The sequence below is a fragment of the Anguilla anguilla genome, chromosome 4 (genome assembly GCF_013347855.1).
Source record: "Anguilla anguilla isolate fAngAng1 chromosome 4, fAngAng1.pri, whole genome shotgun sequence".
Lineage (NCBI taxonomy): Eukaryota > Metazoa > Chordata > Actinopteri > Anguilliformes > Anguillidae > Anguilla > Anguilla anguilla.
The window spans coordinates 37,513,004-37,534,030 of NC_049204.1; the positions used below are offsets into that span (position 1 = coordinate 37,513,004).

At 40.6% G+C, this 21,027-nt stretch overlaps 2 protein-coding genes across 15 annotated transcripts in view; one reads left to right on the top strand and one right to left on the bottom strand.

Moving 5' to 3' along the window:
* Positions 1 to 7,581, bottom strand: part of LOC118226150 (abl interactor 1-like) — a 52,705-nt gene extending 45,124 nt beyond the window's left edge. For 4 of the 13 annotated variants that reach the window (XM_035415522.1, XM_035415530.1, XM_035415523.1 and 1 more), the window contains exon 1: positions 7,309 to 7,578. In XM_035415522.1, coding sequence (XP_035271413.1) covers positions 7,309 to 7,425 — 117 coding nt within the window. In that variant the 5' untranslated portion in view covers positions 7,426 to 7,578. Of the gene's footprint in view, positions 1 to 7,308 lie in introns of all 13 variants that reach the window. The other 9 variants (XM_035415521.1, XM_035415525.1, XM_035415517.1 and 6 more) reach the window with 6 other exon arrangements.
* A 335-nt stretch (positions 7,582 to 7,916) lies between these two features.
* On the top strand, positions 7,917 to 20,978 carry acbd5a (acyl-CoA binding domain containing 5a). 2 transcript variants are annotated; one of them, XM_035415515.1, is made up of 13 exons: positions 7,917 to 8,045; positions 8,411 to 8,529; positions 8,897 to 9,017; positions 13,855 to 13,927; positions 14,061 to 14,178; positions 15,296 to 15,499; positions 15,649 to 15,861; positions 16,773 to 16,867; positions 17,073 to 17,307; positions 17,435 to 17,634; positions 18,365 to 18,424; positions 18,831 to 18,940; positions 19,381 to 20,978. In XM_035415515.1, the coding sequence occupies exons 2-13, from the start codon at positions 8,448 to 8,450 to the stop codon at positions 19,391 to 19,393; spliced, it is 1,524 nt and encodes a 507-aa protein (XP_035271406.1). In that variant the 5' UTR covers positions 7,917 to 8,045; positions 8,411 to 8,447; the 3' UTR covers positions 19,394 to 20,978. The 2 variants fall into 2 exon arrangements, with proteins under 2 accessions (XP_035271406.1, XP_035271407.1); XM_035415516.1 differs by lacking the exon at positions 7,917 to 8,045 and having other exon boundaries at positions 8,052 to 8,529.
* Positions 20,979 to 21,027: the final 49 nt, after the last annotated feature.

Genomic DNA, 21,027 nt, shown 5'->3' on the forward strand with positions numbered 1-21,027 from the left:
AAGTCGTCCGTTTGTCTGTCTGCAGCCTGCTGAAGCCTGCATCCCTCCCTAGAGTCATCTTCATGACGGATCTGAGTGAGGTCATCGCCGGAACTTTCCTTCGTTTTCCAGGAACAATGATTCACGGCAGCGGGTCCGTCGTGCCAAAGTTTAGCAAAACGTAAGGTGGTGTGACGCAACCTAAAGCCAGAGGGTTGGGCAGAGGAAAACACTGCTTTGGTGTCACTTCACACAAACCTCTCTCAGTGCAGTCACAGACAGCACTGACTGCTACACTTACAGGTTGAAAAAATAACCCGTCCCGATAACGCACATAATGACAGGCCACGCTGTAAGAAGCTGCAGTCTGGTCCTGGCACGCCCTGTATGACGGCAGTCCTTTTCCGACACCGCAGAAATTCTGAAATGCGCAGCTCGTGCCAGCTGACACATTAGGCTAATACCCACAGGCAGGTGTGTTTGCTTTCCCCCACTTTCTCACAAACAGTTTTTAAATTCAAAATGCTCTTCAATGACTGGAGAAGCAGGCAGTAAACTCCAGAACCCAAATTCTCCCTCACCTTGAGGAATCGTCTGTGCAATTAAAAATTCCACAGGCACGATACGAAAGGGCAGAGAAAGGGCAATCATCATCTGATATGGAATGCAAATGGCACTGAACCATCTGCGTTTGGTCTGATGGTCTGTTCATTAGCACAGGTCCCAAGTCTGTGCAAGGTCCTAACACCAGGAATCAAACAGGAGATGCAATACCCTGCAAGACACATAGCGCTATGACAACATTAGGCTGGAATAACACATTTTCTGTTGATTAAATTACTTTTTTTTGCAAACCAACAAAATGTGCCCAACCAAACTGGGAGAAAAAAATCATATCTATGGAATCCTCACTATGAGCTTTTTGACTGAAGGGTATGGTGATAAAACCTGAAACCTGAAATGCAAGCCAACACCCATACCACAATATCCACATAACTGACAGCTAGCTGATATACGTTCGACTGAGCTCATTATGCAGCCAGCTTTCTCAATAAGCAAGATTTAAAGACAACTTGAAAAACTTCACAACTCACAGTTGAAGAGCATCATGGGGAAAGGACAAATATAGTAAAATTCACAGTGCCACAGCGACCTTCCAGCCAAAACACACTAGAAACCATTTGGGAACTGAGTGATCAAAATGCCTTGTAAGGAAATGTCACATTTGCCCCTGAACAAGCATGAATCTGCAATAGCTGTGACCGCACATGCACATGCATCCATGTGTGCATGCATCCATGCACACACCCTCACACAAACACGTGACCTCTTCTTTGGCTCATGACCAAACTTTCCACAAAATCTTGTGCAAATCCATGAAACCATTCAGGAGTTATGCACCTTTTTGTGATAGGCCACGCCCATCACCACACCCCCTCACACAAACACGTGACCTCTTCTTTGGCTCATGACCAACCTTTACAAAAAATCCTGTACAAATCTGAGAATCCATTCAGGACTTATGCGCCTTTTTGTGATAGGCCACGCCCGTCGCCACGCCCCCTCTTGGTCAATCGGCCTTGAAAGTTACTCAGCTGTACCTAACCAACGTCCATGCCAAATTTCAGCCTCCTGGGGCGAAAACTGTGGCCGCTACGGGGTGGGACTTTTTGTGGACCAACCGACTAACCAACCAACCGACCGACCGACAGACAGACAGAGTTAGAGAGCTGCCGGTCGCAGCTAAAAAGCACCAGTCCACAGTCTTATCTCGAACTCCCTCTAAGGGTGGTCAGAAAGGCTGCCCTGGTGACTACACCCAGTCAGTGACCAGCCCCCATCTTTAGGATTACCAAATAGAGGAAACATTCGTGCACATTCTACAGTGGTGAAAGGAATGCTACGGTGTATCCAAACTTGTGCTCAGCTGTGTTGATGTGCTGTGTGTGTGTGTGTGTGTGTGGGGGGGGGATAACAGGTGGTGGGAGACATGAAAGGATCTGGCTAAAGCACGAGAGCCATTGGCTTTGCATTCCAACAGAGAAACTGAGCTGCACTACCATAAGGAAGTCCTTTCACGGATCTGACATGATATTATCCCCACTGCAGCACAGTGATCAACCAACAGCTCAACATTCCTACTGCAACTTTATGGTCAACCACAACTCGATCACTTCCTTCCACAACAGCTCAATGATCAACCCCAACCCAATTACGATCTCCCAAAACAACTCAGTGATCAAACCCAACCAAATCACCTCTGCATCAGTTCAGCGATCAAAACCAGGGTCACATGTGCATGATCACCACTGAATTCACATGACTACAAACAGGAAAGGGCAGACACCTGACCTCAGCCCAAACTGATCTCCAGGATGACTGCGCCTAGTGCTGACCTAAGCACGATCCCATCCCCAACCATTCCTCCCCAAAAACAACTAATTCAGAATCAGAGCTTTGAACCAATAGATAACAGCAGCTGGTTTGCAAAGATAGCAGAACAGCAAATCCTCACTAGCCAATCACAAAACTAGCCACTCCTCTACCCTGGCCCCACCTTTTGCTCTGTGCGACCATATAGGCAGTTGCCTAGGCGAGGTGGTCCTCCCTCCACACTGGTGTTCCTATGGGGCAGGCACCACCTCATCCGACAGGTGAAACAGCTTATCAGCCGTGCTCCTCAAAAGTTATAGTTCCCTGCCAAAAACGCAAATGGGCTTTTTCCTTCATCCGTCACTATGATACTGTGATATGCAAATGTGCGGTCACTTCGATGAATTTCTTAATGGGCCGACATTACTCTCTCTGGTGCAGCATGCAATAAACTCAAGAATCAAGCGCAGGAGCCCGTAGCAGTCCTTTCTTCTCATATTGAAGAATTAAAACAAAACATCATTGTACAGGTGTTCAATTTACTCACAATTAAGTGAGGTATGTTCACAACATATATGGTCTCTGGAGTACAGTATTTGCAACCATGAGACAATCGTCTGGCAATTCTCTCATGATTATAGGATAAATATACAGTTAAATGTGTTATTTTTTAAATACTTTTAGATTCAAGTGCCGCTTTTTTTTTAATGCTGTTGATCGCAACATACTCATTCAAAATCTTGAGTAGCCTATATGATTGGCTCTCAGGGTACAGCATTAAATTACTTTATCCCCAACCTCAGACATAGGACTTTTTCAGTAAACATCGAAAATCACCTCTACTCCACTACTTCCGTCACCTGTGGGTCCATTCTAGGGCCTGACCTTTTTTCTATATATGTTCCCTCTGGAACAATCGCCAAGATCAAACAATTTCTCTCCTTCCATGACCTAGAGAAAATCATCCATGCTTTCATCTGTTCTTGATGAGATTATAGCAATTCTCTCTATGCCGGTGTCAATCAGTCACTTTTGTCACGATTACAGCTATACAGCTAGTACAAAACATCACTGTTAGACTACTTACAGGCACTACAACGAGGGACCACATCACCCTTACTTAAGCATCCTTTCATTGGCAGAATCCATTTTAAGGTTTTACTTTTTGTTTTTAAAGCACTTAATGAACTGGCTCCCTCTTATATTACAGACCTACTCTGCGCTTACTCTACTCCTAGGTCACTGAGGTCCTCCAACCAGTTGCTGCCTTGCTTTTGTAGTATTTACTCCAAGGCTGCGGAACAGCTTACCACATAACACTAGGTTAACAATATGTTAACATTAGACTTAAATCACACCTCTTCGCCCTAGAATTTCAAATGTCTAGAGTCTTATGTTTAAGATTTTTCTTTTTTTTTTGTCCCATGTATTCGTATTTGTATGTATATGTGCATATGTTGTTTTCCAGCAATTTTGTTCAAGTTGTCTTAAATGTGCTTTATGAATAAATTTTACTTATTAATGTAAGTTATATAATAATATACAGTATATACAACCAAAAGTATTGGGACACAATTTTGTGGTTTTGGCTCTATATTCCAGCACACTGGATTTGAAATAAAACAATGAATATAAGGTTAAAGTGCAGACTGTCACCTTTAGTTTGAGGGTATTTGCATCAAAATTGTCTCAATACATCATATATTCAGACATTTTTGATGAAAACAACCAGCTTTGCAAAACTGAAACCCAAAATGCATAGCATTCCAATGAGTGGAGCTCGGCTCAAAAAGCTGTGGGGAGGGGGGTAATCAACTAAACTTAATCCCTCTATCGTCAGAGATACAGGATGTTCCTTAAGAGCCCACTTACAGAGGGGGCAAAACATACTGAATGAATGAATGAATTAATAAATAAATTAATTAATTAATTAATCCCTCTCTGTTTAGCTGCAGCATCCCGCCATGGGAGGACACACAGAAAGCATCCCGCTGCATTGAAGTGGAGCAGTTGTTGTCTTCATTACGGACTACAGAGCGTGGGCTCCATTCCACTGGGAACCATCTGTTACCACAAGTCCAGGTCCCTCTGCCGCCATCGTGGCTGCAGGGGCCGTATGCTGGAGATTCCAGAGCCAGAGAGATGAGAGGGCAAAGGCCCACAGCCCCCGTGAGCGCACAAGTCTGCACCTGCCCTGAGCCGTTCACGGCCTGCCTTCCCATGAGTCCCTGGGGCCTTAGCTTTGAAGGGACGGACAACATCTGACAGCAATGTGGCAAAAACGCGAAAAATCCCAAACATCAGGAACATCTTCTGCATATGGTAAATGGTAAATGGACTGCATTTATATAGCGATTTTATCCAAAGCGCTTTACAATTGATGCCTCTCATTCGCCAGAGCTGTTAGGGATTAGGCGTCTTGCTCAAGGACACTTCGACATGCCCAGGGCGGGGTTTGAACCGGCAACCCTCCGACTGCCAGACAATCGGTCTTACCTCCTGAGCTATGTCGCCCGCATATCTCAAAGCATGCTGCAATTCGCAAAACATAGCCTATTGTTGCTCAAAAACTCATTTTAAATCTCTTCTTTTACAGAGCATGCACAAAAAATGATACATAAACCTCAAAAAGGTATGCATTCTCTAAAAGTAATTTGAAAAACAACCATCCCTAGCCTTCCTCTCCCCACCTCCAATGAAGGGACACCGGTTTACACCGCACACCAATGTCCTGTTAAGATTCTAATTTTTAGTTTGACGTTTGATTTCTGCTCTTCATCTATTGCTATTAAGTGCCCTAGCAGTCAATGCTGAATAAGACCAAGCCTCTTTCTCAGACTACAGTTTAAGCAACATCGCCAAGCTGAGAATGCATCCTCCGTGCATTTAGGGTCCATGCCGTAAACACCTCCACAGCTCATCCACACATTCCCATATGATCAGTGCCGGACACCGACAGAACAGCAGCCAGGATGGAGACTACTGCAAACAGGCAGGGCAGTGCCACACCTCAGTTCTGTGGCTGGAGGTCAAGGGCAAACTCCCTGTTGCAGCTTGCACTGATATCGGCTTAATACATTCGTCATGCGCAAAATGTACCCATTTTTTTGAGAAAACAATTATTCAGCCACACGTCATTACAACACTCCTATGGTTCATAATCAGTTTTTTCCAAGACCTTCCAAGTTACACAGGAAATATTTTAGCCTAACTTTTAGTTAAATATTCACAACACAGCAAGAGGTCTATAAAAATTCTCTATCTTTTTATTTATTAATTTTTCTTATTTTAAGTTCAATAAGCTAAAATACAGAATGAAGCTGTTTAGAATTTGGAGTACAGCATAATGGTAAAAAAAAAAAAAAAAAGGTAACTGTCAGACTATGCACACTCTTCTTAATGGCAGAGCACATATTATATTTCAGACATTACTTTTCAACCTACTGTATGAAATTTCTGGATGGTTCTACTGTCTTTAGAACCGTGAGCAGCTTACAGCAATAACCTGCTTGATACCACTCACCTAATCTTTTTCTTGTTTATAATCTAATATGACATATTGAAAAAGAAACACATAACATATTTTGTTATCTACACCATAACGCAACTTTTGCAAAAAAAAAAGAAAAAGAAAAATTTAATTCAAAGCAGTACAACGCCCATATTTTTGTAAATCAGAATCTATAGCAACACACATTGAGTTGTTCTCATATAAAATTACAGATAGACAATATCTGCTCCACGGGACATAAAAATATGAGTTTAAGTTAAGAACGGTTTTAAGCATGTTAATAACCAGTCAGTTTTTGACATGTCATTAATTCAAAAACAGCAAGACAATCGCTCCAAGTGTAACTATAAGAGCAAGTACGCCAATCTGGCAGCAGTGGACAAACCATATAAAATACATTTATAGACCCTACCTGACCTTTTTATTAGTACTTATTAGGTCAATCTATGCAGTTTTAACAGAACAAACTACATACATATCAAATTGTAGCAGAATACACGAATATACATCATTGGGATATGCTGAAACATTAAACTATTAAAATTGGCATGTGAGAAAACGAAACTTCAACTAATAATGGTAGTAACCTATTATACGTGATCGCATAGCTACAGTGCCATATAGCATTTCCCATTGCTCCAACCTTTCGTAGAAAAAAAAAAAAATTAGCAGACATTCGGAAGTTCATATGACCCAGCTAAGAACACCACCTCATGTTAGGTCGTGACGATCAGGTTTAGTTAGTGGCCAAAGATACGACGATGCGCCGTTGGGTAGTGGTAGGATACATGTAAGATGCTAACGTAAGCCAGTACAAAATACACCAAGTTACAATACCATTAACTTAAAGAAGCTTGCGAAAAGTCGGAGCAAGAAAGCGAATAGTTCTGGCAAACGGTTCAAGACCAGATATCGCCTCGTTGAAAGCAAGCAAGCATTTGGTGTCACCATGGAAGCTTCCGAATTAAGATAAGGCTAACGTCCACCAAACAAACTTCAAAGTATTAACATACATACAAGCAACCGATACAAACAGAAAATTGACTTGCAATCAATGTTTGTTTAGCGTAATGGGAAGAGAGGATGCTTTTAACACAGAAAAGGTCGAAAATGTGACTCGACTTGATATTAGACACACCCTCTGGATACAGACTAAACCTGTCGCGGAAATATAATTCCAATGAATGGGTAGGCTACATCGAAACAAATGTATTCATCACGAAATATGAAAATACACGATTGCTGATACAAAGTTGCCCATGTTCAGTAAACAATGACGCGATACATTAACGTTATTGTATAACTCGTCTCAATATCCAGATCGCCGCTTGATACCAAAGAGCTACACCGCTCCACATTTCCTGTGTTTCCTCACAGTACCTCGGCAAATAAATCCCATGAAATCGTTGATCTTTCATTTAGATCTATAATTTCTTCAATCTTACCTGAACATAATTGCTTTCACAATAGTCCGCAACCCTCGTGAGGTTCTGGTAGCTCTCTACCAGGGCTCTTTTGCCGGCTGGAATTTCCTCTTCTAACAACATTTGTAACTCTGCCATCTTACATGTCTCTGCATCGCTTCTTCGCCTTCCCTTTGATTAAAACCACAAGCTCAGCCCCGAAAAGGAGCTCCTTCGCCTAGTATTGTGGGATTCCTGGCCTCGATTTCACCACAGCGACCTTTCACCAGCTACATACAAAAAAACTGAACGACGGAATAAAAACATTGCAATCTAGAAACGTGCATTCTGGGACCCGTAGTTTTCACTTCTTCGACTTTCCACGTAGGCCGACCGATTTCTCATCTAATCGAATGCATCAACGTTATGCAAATAACTAAGTCAATGTAGCTCAACAAATTGATGACACCTGCGACGGATTTTATACTGTCATGGGCATAGACGGGAAGAAAGGGTTTCCAGTTGTACACTTTGGAAACTATAATTCAAGGTCGTTATAGTGCAAAATTAAAACCTGGTTATTTAGCACTACAGCTCCCACCAATACCGGATAAAACCTTTGCATTGTGGGTATTGTAGTGAAGCTTTCGCTTGACAACACCTACAGTAGAAAACTCTGTGCATTGAAAAAGAACCACAGTTCCCAAGCATCCAGTGCACACAAGAACTGTATGGCGTCTGTTTGGGATTAACCGAAGTGGTCGCAGAATAAACCCCAGGTATAGATTATTTGATGCTAAAGTGCAACTGGCAACTGCGATAAATCGTAGGCGCTTTTCTCTAAATCTGTTTTAATTTTGTGTCGGTACTCTCCAAGAAGCTCGCTAATGTTGCTCACTTGCTAGCAATTCCCGTAACGACAGTGAACGACATATTTGTTGTCATTGACACATTTATTTGTGTCCGGGTGTCAGTTAATGTGCAACATTTAAAGCTTTTGGAAACTTTGAGATGACCATCTGCCTTTTCTAATAACCCGGTTATGGACGACGCATGGCATTCACATCGCTGCAAGGCCAGGCGAAGACAGCTAGATAGGTTACCTGTCGAGTTTAAGCGTTTGATGCATATTTGTAATCCATAGGTTTTAGGATTTGCTGGCACCCTGGGTATTTTGTGTCATGATGGCGGATGACAACAAACCGATCCATGAGCTAAGGTTTGATGCTGCAGTAGAAGTCATTCAGAGTTTGCCTCCAAATGGTGAGTATTAATATTAAATTATTGTTAACTTTTATTCATTGGATTTGCCTAATCCAGGGATTGTGAAGTTACACTGGACAGAGCTTGTGAAGTGGTGTAGTTTATAGTTTAATGCATAGGTACTTTTTTCCAACTGAAATGAAAATGTGTGCCTATTTTACATGTGTGAGCAGAGTAGTGATGAGAGTCGTTCGCATAGTTTATTTGTCAGCTAAAACACGCGCTGGAAGGATTAATTTCCAATTTCTTATTGATAATCAAATCGACTGTATTTTTATGCTTCCTCGAAAACAGTGATTTTGCGAAAAACCTTTAAAAAGAAAAAATATGTATTGGCCTAGCCATCTTCTTTATTTGTTCTTCGCAGGTTCTGTTCAGCCTTCCGATGAAATGATGCTCAAATTCTACAGTTACTATAATCAAGCCACACAAGGACCCTGTGACATCCCAAAGCCTGGATTCTGGGACCCTGTAGGTAAAGTCAAATGGTAAGGAATAGGGATGCATGGCTTTACAAAATGTTATGAAATTCGGAAATTAAATTCATAAATACCAAGGAGGGTTCTAGATCAATAAACCAAATTATGTGAACGAAAACTTTCTTAAAATGAAATGAATATCACCTATACTATTTAGCATTACTTAAAAGTGGGACATACAGTTGCATTAATGTCATTTTTTCTGGTGGTACTGAGAACTGAGATCATCGCTGGTTGCAACCTCCAAATGAATGTTCCTACCAAATCAGTGGTATCCAGGGCGATTACTGCTATAAAGAGCTATTGCTTCCCAAGCTTTGTCAAATATCTGGTGACAAAATCAGCCTTAAAATGTGACTATGCAAAAGTGGCGAGTTTTTGAACTGGGTATGTAGTGGAGACATTACATATGTGGCTTAAATTTTGCTGCATACATTGCAAGCAGCCTACAGAATAGAGTTGATGCCATTTTTGTTGTCATATATTGACTACTAAATGCAGGCTACGCAGAAAAGATTTGAGTAGCAGAAGCACGCGTCAACAGTCTTCATTTTCAGTTGTTTTAGCTTTGCAAATGTTTTGAAAATCATTATACAGTCATTATACAAGATAAACAAGATAAACCAGCTACAGGAGAGAGGGGAGGGATTGGCTGAAAAATATTCTTGTAAACAATGCTTTGAACTCAATTTGGAGAACATCAGCAGGTGAAAGAACATGCATGGTTGTCTGTGCTCTAGAGAGTAAAATTCACTTTTCTGGAAGAAAATAGACTCTTGTATACTGCATAGAAAAGCAGGTGAAAGATTGACATTTACACAGAACTACTAATAAAACTCATATAAACTTTAAAATATGAAATCATCCAAGTGGTTTTGAAATGCAGTCTAGAAATGTTTTCTTTTAAATATTTTGTTATTTTATAACTGTGAAATTGTCCTGAGACATAATCACTGCAGAGTCAATATCTGTAATTTATATTTACAAATGGTTTACCTTCATGTAATAGAACATATAGTTATTATTATTAATAATAATAATAATAATAATAATAATAATAATGTTACAGACATGTTCTGAATATCTTAGAATCTGAAACCTCAGGGAGATGTATTTGTATGCAGTGCATGTATTTGTATTTATTCCAGGTTTTAATCTATATTTTTTCAAAACCCGAGAGTAATTTACAGACTCTACATTCATTTAATTTATTATTGTTTTTAATACACACACACACACACAGGAATGGGAATGGGATGCCTTTTCACCCACCTCTGAGCTCACTGCAGAGTAATCCTCACCTAAGAGCAGCACCATGTGCTGTTAATGTTTGGACAGTAATAAGATACAGGCAGTGTGTAACTTTCACCTTTGATTCCTACTGGCATGGCCAAATGTTACACAAGGGAACATATTGATATCTCCACAACCAGGACAGTATACAGCAAGAGGCCACTGAGTATGTGGGCCTCAGTGTTGCTCGCTGGTTTCCATCAAAAATTTGGACAGTTTGAGAACTGTCTTTATCAGGTGCATGTTTTAAAATGCATTTACAGGGTGGGCATTCTGAAACATCATTTGGGTTTCCTTTTCATAGATAATGAGCACACTTCACGCATCAATTTCGATTTCAGCATTGCTGTGGGCAGACAACAAAAATCAAAGAACGGACAGACCAATGACTTGTTTCTAAGAGGTTGTAACTTTAACACAGAGAAACATAAGACTAAATCTTGAACTCAAAAATATTTTCAATTTATGCAAATGTATTCAACAATATCCTTAGAATAGCTAAGAAAAATTTGTGACTGGTTGGGTGGTGGTAGCAATCATGGAGCGGTGAGGAATAATTAATAATGTAAATAATTCATTATTTACAGTAGACACTGTTAGGTTGTACAAGTTAGGCTATTGGGAACGTAGGTCAAGGTAAACAAGTGTAATCAGATAGTCACCGAAACAAACAACATCCCAACTAGCTAGGCCTATGGCTTGCTAAGGCCTACACCGCACAACGCATCGGACCAAAAAGCGCAGAAAACAGGCAGGGTTTGACTCGGCCGCGGCTCACATTGTAGTATGAATTAATGCAATGCATAGGCTACGCTATTAATTTGCAGAGTTTAGGGCCTCTGGGTGGGTGACGCTGTAAAGACGCTCATTCCGAAGCAAAAAGCGTGAGCCCTGTGACTGTGTGTTCGAAGTCCCGGTCACACCATTGCTGCTGGGGAATGATAGGGGTCAGCCGACTAGTTCCGTTGGTCTCTAGTGGTCACTCCTTGTCAGACCACGCATCTTCGGACGCACAAACCGTGAATATGCTGACCTCGTTATCCTCTGACATTGTATATCTGCATTGTGGGAAACATAGAGAGCAGGCGTCCGGTGAATTGGTTGAGTAATGTATCTGCCATCTCCTGACATTGGCAGGAAGGGTTGCGGACGGGAGATCAACAGTTCAGGTTCGGGGTTGTGAACAAACAGGATAAAATCAGCGGTAAAATATACATCATTACTTTTTTTTTTTTACAGATTTCCCAGGAGTTTGCTAACTAGTGCTGAAAACTGCACCACTGCACCATACTAGTTGCCTAATAAATAAAATTTGCTGGTTACCACATTGACTCTCACAAGCTACAGAGGGCAATGTACGGTCAGTGTCCCCCCAATCTACAATGCCAAAATGACAAAAAACGCATAATCCCCAAAACTGCTACAATGTGGGAATGATAACAAAAAAAATAAATCACTGTATTTCTACCTATTTCTTATCTATAAGCAATTTTCTAAATCAAAAGGATTCAGCCGTGGTGTATTTTAGACCTGAGATCACTCAAGACACCCTAACCCACCTTACTTCCACTTACTTATAACATGAAAATGATCTGGTGCTTTCACTTTAAGAAACAATGCAAAATAGACACTTGACATTGGACAACAACATGCACAGTCAAATAATTTAATCAACCCATATTTGACTAAAGCCTTAAAAATAGTATGTTAACAAAAATGACCATTCTGTTTGGTCTGTAAATTAGAAATTTTGTATGAGTATCCTAAAGGCATGTAAGTATACAAAGTAAATGTTATGAAAACATTCAGTTATATCATGCCTTATTGGTAGTTAAATTTCACGTTTTTGCAAAATCCATATGAATTCATATTCATATGGAAGAAACCAAATATTATTGAAATGCAGCTTGTTCTGAGTCCAGTGATACCTATCCTTGTATAACACATAGTTTTTAAGATATAGCCATTTCTGTATCATACAATTTTTTGGTGTTAGGCACAAGGGACTACTCATTTTATTGTTTCTTGTGAAAATACACATGGATGTCCTGGAGATAGCAGGTTAATTTCCTTTGGTATACTGAGAGTCCAGATATATCCACAAGTAAAAATCACTGCATTTGGATCTAACCTCCTGGTATAAATTATAATAGTCGCTCCACATTCATAATCCATTATTAGTTTTGATGCATTTCTTTGGATTCCTGACTGATTCCATGGCTTTCCATCTGAATTTATGATCATTTCAGGATAACTTCAGTTCTGACATTTTCATACTTGTGATACACACCTACACACACACACATACACAGAATGGATCCAGATTATCTCTCTCTCACACAGACCCACACTCTCTCACACACACACAAAAGGGAGATGTGTGGGAGAAACTACAGAGTAGAGCCAGACACTTCTTGACAAACAACTGTCTCAGAATGTAGGTGCAGGAGTGTGTAAGGGCAATGGGAGAGAAGAGACTGCAGTCATGGATAAGGGGTTTTCATCAAATGATGAATTGTTCAGCATTACTTAATTGTGTGTATGTCAATTTTTCAACTGCAATTTAAATACAGTGTAGTTTAGAACATTAGCATTTCAGATGCACAACCTTTGTGCTTAATGCTTTATTTTTTATTTATACATAAAGTAAATATGTTCTCAACATTATATTATGAATATTATAATTTGTCCTTATAGGTTACAGAAATGATGTGTGTGTGTGTGAGAGAGAGAGAGAGGGCAAGAGATATTTTTCAGTGCAAAGAATTTAAAACAGAAATAAATCACTTTCTGTCAAAAATGCCATGGGAATTCTATATAAATGGTTGAGATGTATGTGCATACCTGTGCACTTTTCCTTACTATATGCAAAAGTAATCATGTTGCTTTTTGCACCTTAACAATAAGAGTGGACTCTGTGTGTAAAACAAATCATAAAGATCTGACATTCCTAACCTATGTTTCTAGAGATGATTTCATGGATAATCAAAAAAACCCGAAACCCTTTGTGACTAATGACTAAAAAGTAGAATGTAAAGAAACGCTCAACTAGCTTTACAAGTGTATCAAAACATTTGCAATAGACATTAATGGGTTACTAATGTTTGCAATACATTCTCTACATACGTTTGACATGCTCGAAGGCTATTATAAAGTTTTAAAAGGTGAGAAACCATGAAGCTGATATCTTTGTTGAAGTGTTTATAAAGCAGATTCCATACACAAATAGCATTTTTCAGTAATTAACATGTCTAGCATCAGACACGTTTTGCTGTGGAGAACCCATGCAGGACTGTTGCAATGCGCACTGTTCAAGATGTTCATTCTGTGATTGGATGGGCAAGACGGAGATTAGGTTGGGCAACGCCCAACCCTGCCTACCCATGTCTCCACCCCAGTCCATATTATGCACAACTGTAGCTAATGCTTCCTCCCTCTCTCAGACCATTCTGTTTTTTCCTCAGTTGAGGCATTGATTCCGAGAAGGTGGGGAAAAAAAATGTCCAGGCTGAGATGGCAGGCCTTACATTTCTGTGTTGTGCTTCATGTGTAGGGAAGCATGGAACGACTTAGGAGACATGCCAAAGGAGGAAGCCATGATCGCCTACGTTGATGAAGTGAAGCTGGTAAATGATCTTTCTTTTTTTATTATTGTGAAATCATCAAGGTGTCGGTTGATTTACTGCAGTGATGAAGATGCAGAAGTGCTTGACGCTGCAAGGTACGTCCAAAGTTAGCTTTGTTGTTCCAAACGTGCAGATTCTGGAGAGCATGCCGGTGACGGACGAGGTGGAGAGGCTGCTGCAGGTTCTGGGGCCCTTCTACGAAATGGTGGATGAGAGTAAGAAAATCAGCAAGGTTTCTGACCTGTCTGCAGGTACGCCTCAAAACGTCACCGCTCTGAGGTTCACTGGGGGAGGAGACAGAGTCCAGCGTATAGCCATTGCGTATCTCTGCACTTCTGAACGAATGACATCAAACCAGTGTTTCCAAGTCATGCATGCATGTATGTATGTATGCATGTGTGAACGTAAGAAATGTGCATTGATCACCCTCCTAACCACATGCTTCTGTTCTTTCTGTGTAAATAATGATTCACTTTAAAGATATTTCAAATTGACTAACAGTGTTTAATAGGGAAATCAATAATGCCAACAAAATATGGTTCATGAACTGTCACTAATGAATGTATATGGTCAAACTACTTGAAGTAGTCCAGGCCATGAAAAATGTACTTGTAAAATAAACAGAAAAGGTCTTTTTTTAGTGTAATGTTTTTAGGTAATGATTTTGATCTTCACTGCTTTCTGCTATAGACGGCAATTGGGAGAGATGTGTGTGCACTGCACGTTATCCCCAAAGGGAAAACGTGTCCCTTTTGGCATAATATCAGCTCTTTAACATGCTGGTTTTGCTTTTGTTTTATGCTCAGCCCGGTTGGAAAGATTTGCTAGGTCACTTGAAGGCAAGTCTGTGACTGTGTAGTGCTCCTAGTGATGTTGGTGGCTGAGTATGTCTCCTGGTCCAAACGTTCCCTTTAGCCTTTCTGTAGCTTGTGTGTTCAATGTGTTGCTGGTTAGGAACAACACTGTAGATTAATGCATCCATGTTCTGTACAGATCAGCGGGGTTAGTTGTGGGATAGTAGTCCAGCTGGCTCAAGCAACACGAGCAGTTGCTGCTAAACTTTGTGAAGCCATAGGCATAAATAAGCTTCTGCACAAATTTTGCATGTTCAGATTGACACACAGTAATAGCAGATAGACTCTTTCCAGTAAATGGAGAAAAGGGTTGATTGCACCACACTTATCCTTGGTAGCAGTTGTAGAGAATATGATGTAATCCTGCCTGCTCTCCATTTACTAGAAATAAACCAGATTTAAACACCCCAGGTATATAAAACAAAACACATGCCTGTATCCATTTATAGGCATAGGTTATGGGATTTTTAGGAAAAATTGTTGATTTTTTTTTTTTTTTTTTTGATGTCCCCAGGATTTGGAGGTATGCTGACAGCCTCTTCAAAAAGTATGACTAAAAGCATCATTAGGACAATGACTCAGAATGGCACTTTGAAGAGCAGCTGCAAAAGACCCGAACTAGAAAGCAACACATTCATGAACGAGGAAGAGGAAGTGGAGGATGAAGATGAAGAAGATGAGGAACAGGAAGAGGAAGAGGAGGAACAGATAGAGAAAGGTGCCCTTAAAGAACAACATCTACTGTTTTTCCAGCTAACATGGAGAGAATATGGGGGAAACATTTCAGATTTTCCTTTTTTTGAATTCAAATAACAATTCTTTGTCATAATATTTGCTGTTTTGTGTTTTATTTGAATGTCTTCCAAGGAAAAGAACTTCCAGCCTTGAAGCTGAAGACGGAAGGCTTGGCAGGAAAGCCTGAGCTCCCCTTGACAAATGGCAACATGGAGCACAGAGGCTCACCCCTGACCAATGGCAATCACGGCTCTAAGTCAGCCCTCAACGGCGAACAGCCCCATGGGGAGCTAGTGGACACTACACATACTCTGGAGACCACTGAACTCAACGGCCATCTCAGTGGTAAATAGGATTTGCCATTTTTTACATTTACTGTTTTCCATTCAGTGTTCATTTATGGCTACAGATTAAATTGGGTCCATTTTGTAGGACCCAATTCAGTAACATATTCTGTAACCAGGTATTCAGACTTACCTCGTTGCAGATGCTTATCTGAAGTTTCGGGAGGCTTCTCCTTCCATACAATTGAGAAATCTTATTTTCCACAGGTGAACAAAATTACTGCTGCTAGAATTCAACTTCCTCAACATTTAATATTTAGTATTTCTCTTACTGTCTCTAAACCTAGATGAGTCTTTAATTATGAAATATTTACTGGAATTCTCTTGAAATTACATTATTCATGAAATTCAGAGGTGGCTCCTGTACATTTGTAGTCAAACATCATCAGAAGTTCGGACCTTAAAAGACTATAAAACTGAAAAAATATTTAATCGTGATCAAGTGAGCTTGCCTATTTCTAAGAATCTGTTTGTATCCTACTTTACAATCCTCATTGTTTTTGTACAATTTATTAAATATAACAATCAAAATAAAAAATAAAAATAGGTGATTTAGTGAATGAATTTGATGAATTTCATCATACTTGATTTATGAAGCAGTTTAGGAGTAGAAGAATCAAATTATGTTATGATTTCTTACTTATAATTCTCATAATATTTGGGGCTTATGAAAATATATTTTTATGTAATAATGAAAAGGTGGAAAATAAAAATGTGTGAGTCATACAAGTTATGCAGAACTAAAGGTATTTTAACCATTATCAGTCATTTTAAATGTTATTGGGGTAGAGTATTCTACACAATACATTAATAATTCAAGTATTTGACTTACTTCGAACGATGATTGCGCACCCCTGTTCCCGCATGCTATTGGTCTGCCTCTGCATGTCATGCTTCATCACTTCCCCTTAGATCACAACGAGGAGGTGTCCAGCCTGCATCACCTGGCCAGCGATTCTGACAGCGAGGTGTACTGTGACTCTGTGGACCAGTTTGGTACGGAGGAGGTACGATTCCCGCACAGATTTAAAATGCACGTGCAGCTCAAGCACATCGTAGAGCTTAGTGTGAGAAAGAGTGCTGTGGAGTTGGGTGGCCAGTGCCGTACTGTTACTAAGCTTGAAGAGGACGTTATATACGGGGTTTTCCAGGGCTAAATCTAATCAGCATACTCCTTCCTCCAGTTTTTCACCGCTTGCTTTTTTCTCCCAGGGTTCTGAGGTGCTCAGCAACCACTCCCTGGATACGGACGCGGGGGTCCGCGTCGACCACCGCGCTAAGCGTCGGGTTCAGAGAGGGAGGGGGCTCGGAGAGACGGACGATCCGCAGGGTGGTCCGGGAGGAGTTCAGCTTGGAGGAGAGGATGGGGAGTCCCGCAGGAACGCTCCTCGGAGAGACAGAACAAATGCAGACAGACCTCATGGGTCCTCGGCCAGTGGAGGGCGGGGTACACCAGAGCTTTTTATTCTTTCTTGTTCAGCCAAGTAACAGTAAAGGGCAGTTTTCAATGTGTCCACCTGGTGGGAAAGTAAGGCCTTGCAAGTTGATCTCACCTTTCACCCCTCTGTGGCCAGGCTCCAGGTACCCAGCGCTGGGATCGAGGGCCCAGGGGGTGCTGCTGGGCAGCGCAGGAGATGGGGAGCGCCGGGGGTCAGAGGGCGGCTCCAGCAGCAGCCTAAATGAGCAGATTGTCACGGCGCTGGCACGGCTGCAGGAGGACATGCAGAGCGTGCTGCAGAGGCTGCAAACCCTGGAGGCCCTTACTGCCTCGCAGGTCAGGGGGTGGGGCCTGGATGGTGTGGAAGGCGGGCGGAGCAGAGTCCGGATGGTGGGGAATGGGGGCGGAGCAGATCCTGGATGGGGCGGGAGACGGGTGGGGCAGAGCCTGTTCTTGATAGTGTTCTGAAGGCAATCTGCTTGAAATACCATGATGCCCATGTGCGCAAAGCAATTTAAAACTTTAAGACATCACAGCTTGTGTCACTTGCAGAAAATCTACCCTATAATCACTTTGGCACATCACCCACCAAGACAATCTGCAAGACATTTGCAATTCTGTTTAAAATTGTTGTACATAAGCCCAACTGTGTGCATTTTGTATCGAGTCAAAGCACAGATGAACAGAACAAAATCTGTGTATGTTACTCTCAAATTGCTTGTTGTAAGATGAGCTTCAGTCCCCAAAGCTTTCATTGAAATAATAATGAATTGGCACTTTATTATAAATATTGTATTAATCCTTCAAGGGATCGTCCAACTTTTTTCTGTTTTTATTTTTACTCATTATAAACATGGAAGATGCTAGCACAGTTAGCACGCAGCCTGTAGATATTGTCTAATATGTTTGGACGCGTAGGGATGAAATTGGTATTGGTATCATCTAACTATGGGTAAGCCAAAAAGAAAATTTCCCAGAAAGTTGGCCTATCCTTTTAACCTTTTTTATCCTTTTGCATTATCACCTCTGTGAGTGTTCATTTTGTTTGTTTTTACTTCACCTCCAGGCAAGGTCATTAACTCTGCAACCATATTACCCATCACCCCCTGCGAGTAAGGCAATTAAGGTATGGTCACCCTTACCCTGGAATCGCTGAAAATTCTCCCTCCTCTCAGGTAGATGTTTTCCATTTCGGGTTTGTACAGTCAGTAAAAGACAGCAACTAACCTTTGTATCTGTCAACACAAGCGGAGTACAGATACAGATACATGAGCTGTCTGTATGTTTTTATTTGCTCTTTTTTCTATCTAGAACAGTGTACAACTGCAAATATCTGTGACCTGCCAGCTGACCTGACCCAGCATTGCACACAGTTTAGCCACAAGCTAATTTGCGTTGTTCCCTGCTGACATGCAAAATCTTGAAAACTGAAAAAATGAATGCTCCTTAATTGCATTGGAAGCTACAGTGAATGTCTAGCTGTGTTAGATGTATTAGTTTTGTATTAGCTGTAAATTTTGATGTTCTTCCAGAAGCCATCGTGGTGGCCTTTTGACATCTCCCCTGGCACTGTGGTCTTTGCCATGGTCTGGCCCTTTGTGGTGCAGTGGCTGATACGCATCTGCCTACAGAGAAGGAGAAGGTACCTGTACCTAGGGGCTACAGGTGGATTCTTGGGGGGCTAAAGTGGCTGTGGTGTTTAGGAAATGGGAAATAAGTGCACCTGCTGAAAAATAAGCTACTTCAATTTCTATAATGAGCATTGTTTGTTAGTCAAAACCCGATACACTCTCTAGAGGACGGCTGTCAAACTCAATCATACATAGTGCCATGTAGGCAATTGTGAAGCAAATCAAGGGGCAGACATGTAGTACGGAATACAATCATTGGGGTGGGGGGAGGGTTTATTATTAATATTGCCATGGACTAATCGTCCATGCTATTTCACAAGCCAGCCACTGATTGTCTGGACTGACATGTGGGCAGAACTAGGAACTTGGAACAACACAATTTTGAATCTTATTCCATCACTGAAAGTCAATGTTTGCTAAGCCCTAATCATGACATGTCTTTTTGTTCCAGGAAAATAAACTGATGGCTGATTGTCCCTTGTGGTGAAAGACCAAATACTACGATGAGGGCACTTGCAGTCCATAGTTTTGTTTTTGCATTTTTGTGTGTCTACAACTCGCTTTTGCACAATAATGATGCCACTGTTAGTAAAAAAAAAAATGCTTCCTAGCATTTGCTGATGCTATAAATGGTTAAATCATTCAAAAAAGAAATGTGAATGTACGAAATGGCAACTTTGATCATGAAATGTTTTTATATAATTGCTGTCAGCAGTGGCAGTACACGAGTAGTATTAACTTATGAAGTATAGGAAATGGTTGTGTATGGATGAATATTTTTGTTTACGGTTTGATTGTAGTACAATTTTTGCTTCTGTTCACTTGTCTTTTAGTTTGAGGTGTAAACTGAATCTGTGAAATGGTATGCAGATATCATGTATTACACCATTAGGTTCAAAGCGCATTAAGATTCTACTCACAGAACGCAACCAACGCAACCCTTAGTAACAGGTAGCTATTAAAACCATGTACCATAGAAAGAAATGGTAGAAGAAATAGCTGCCAAAGTACAATAGATCTGCAGTTAAATTCCAGGCTGCTTTGATATAAATGCATTTTATTTGCAAATAAGAGATGTAGGGTGAGTGGTCTGTCATAGAGCGTATAATTAAACTGTAATACAGGCTTGGGTTTGTATTCCCAGTAGCTGCTAAAGGGATTTATTCTAAGTGATGTGTATGTTCAACTTTTTTTTTTACAATAGCTGTGGCAAGTCTCCTCTGGGAATCTTTTTCTCAGCGTATGTAGCTTAATTTAAACAGTCTATTCACATTTTCATTTCCTCATGACATTGCACCACTGATGTTTAAGCTGACAACAAAGAAATGCTAACAAGACAAAGTCTTGTAAGTACAAAGCAGGATCCACTTGGAACCCTTTCCAAACGGTTTCATGGAAGCAGGTAGACTGAAATGGTGACTAATAAGTCCAAGAAGATCAGACCCAAGCAGCACAACTGAAGCGACTTCCAAATGAAATGCACTGGACTCTAAGCCAAAATGTATGTATGATATACATGGCCACCCCATACTGTGGTACGCAGTTATTTCAGTCCTGAAACGTCAGATGCCAGATCTGTATGTCTAAAACTCAGTTTCCTTCCTAGATTTTTGGTACAGTTTCCAAAGCGATATTGATCAAACAAATGTCTGTGGAAATGTCAATTGTGGTGGACCAAAGAAGATGTACAGATTCCAATCTGTTTTTTTGCACTTTACCGGTTTAAACCAGTAAATTATAATAATCCTTTTGTCTTTTAGTTACTAGATGTTAATGGTTGTCCAGACAAGATAAAGATAGAATGAATGTGTAATATTTTAATTACTCTATTGAATTATTTAAAACTGAACTGTATTTTCAATGAAACTGTAATATAAAGTTTGCTTTTGCAATAGAACTGATTGTACAGCTATAGATGACTTTTCTTAATGCATTTACTATCTTTCTAAATAAAGCTCAGCTTTCCCACTTTTTTCCTGGCCTCAAACAGGCCGCTGTGTGAATATTACAAATAATGTGAAGCATGAATAAAGTTTTTCTAAAGCCTTTTCTTTGGTTTCGTTCAAATATATTCCTGTGTATATGTATGCCCAATATA

Coding starts and splice junctions, on each gene's coding strand:
- acbd5a (XM_035415515.1), top strand. CDS start 8,448: ATGATGGCGGATGACAACAAACCGATCCATGAGCTAAGGTTTGATGCT. Junction 8,530..8,896: donor TCAGAGTTTGCCTCCAAATG/GTGAGTATTAAT, acceptor TGTTCTTCGCAG/GTTCTGTTCAGCCTTCCGAT. Junction 9,018..13,854: donor CCTGTAGGTAAAGTCAAATG/GTAAGGAATAGG, acceptor CTTCATGTGTAG/GGAAGCATGGAACGACTTAG.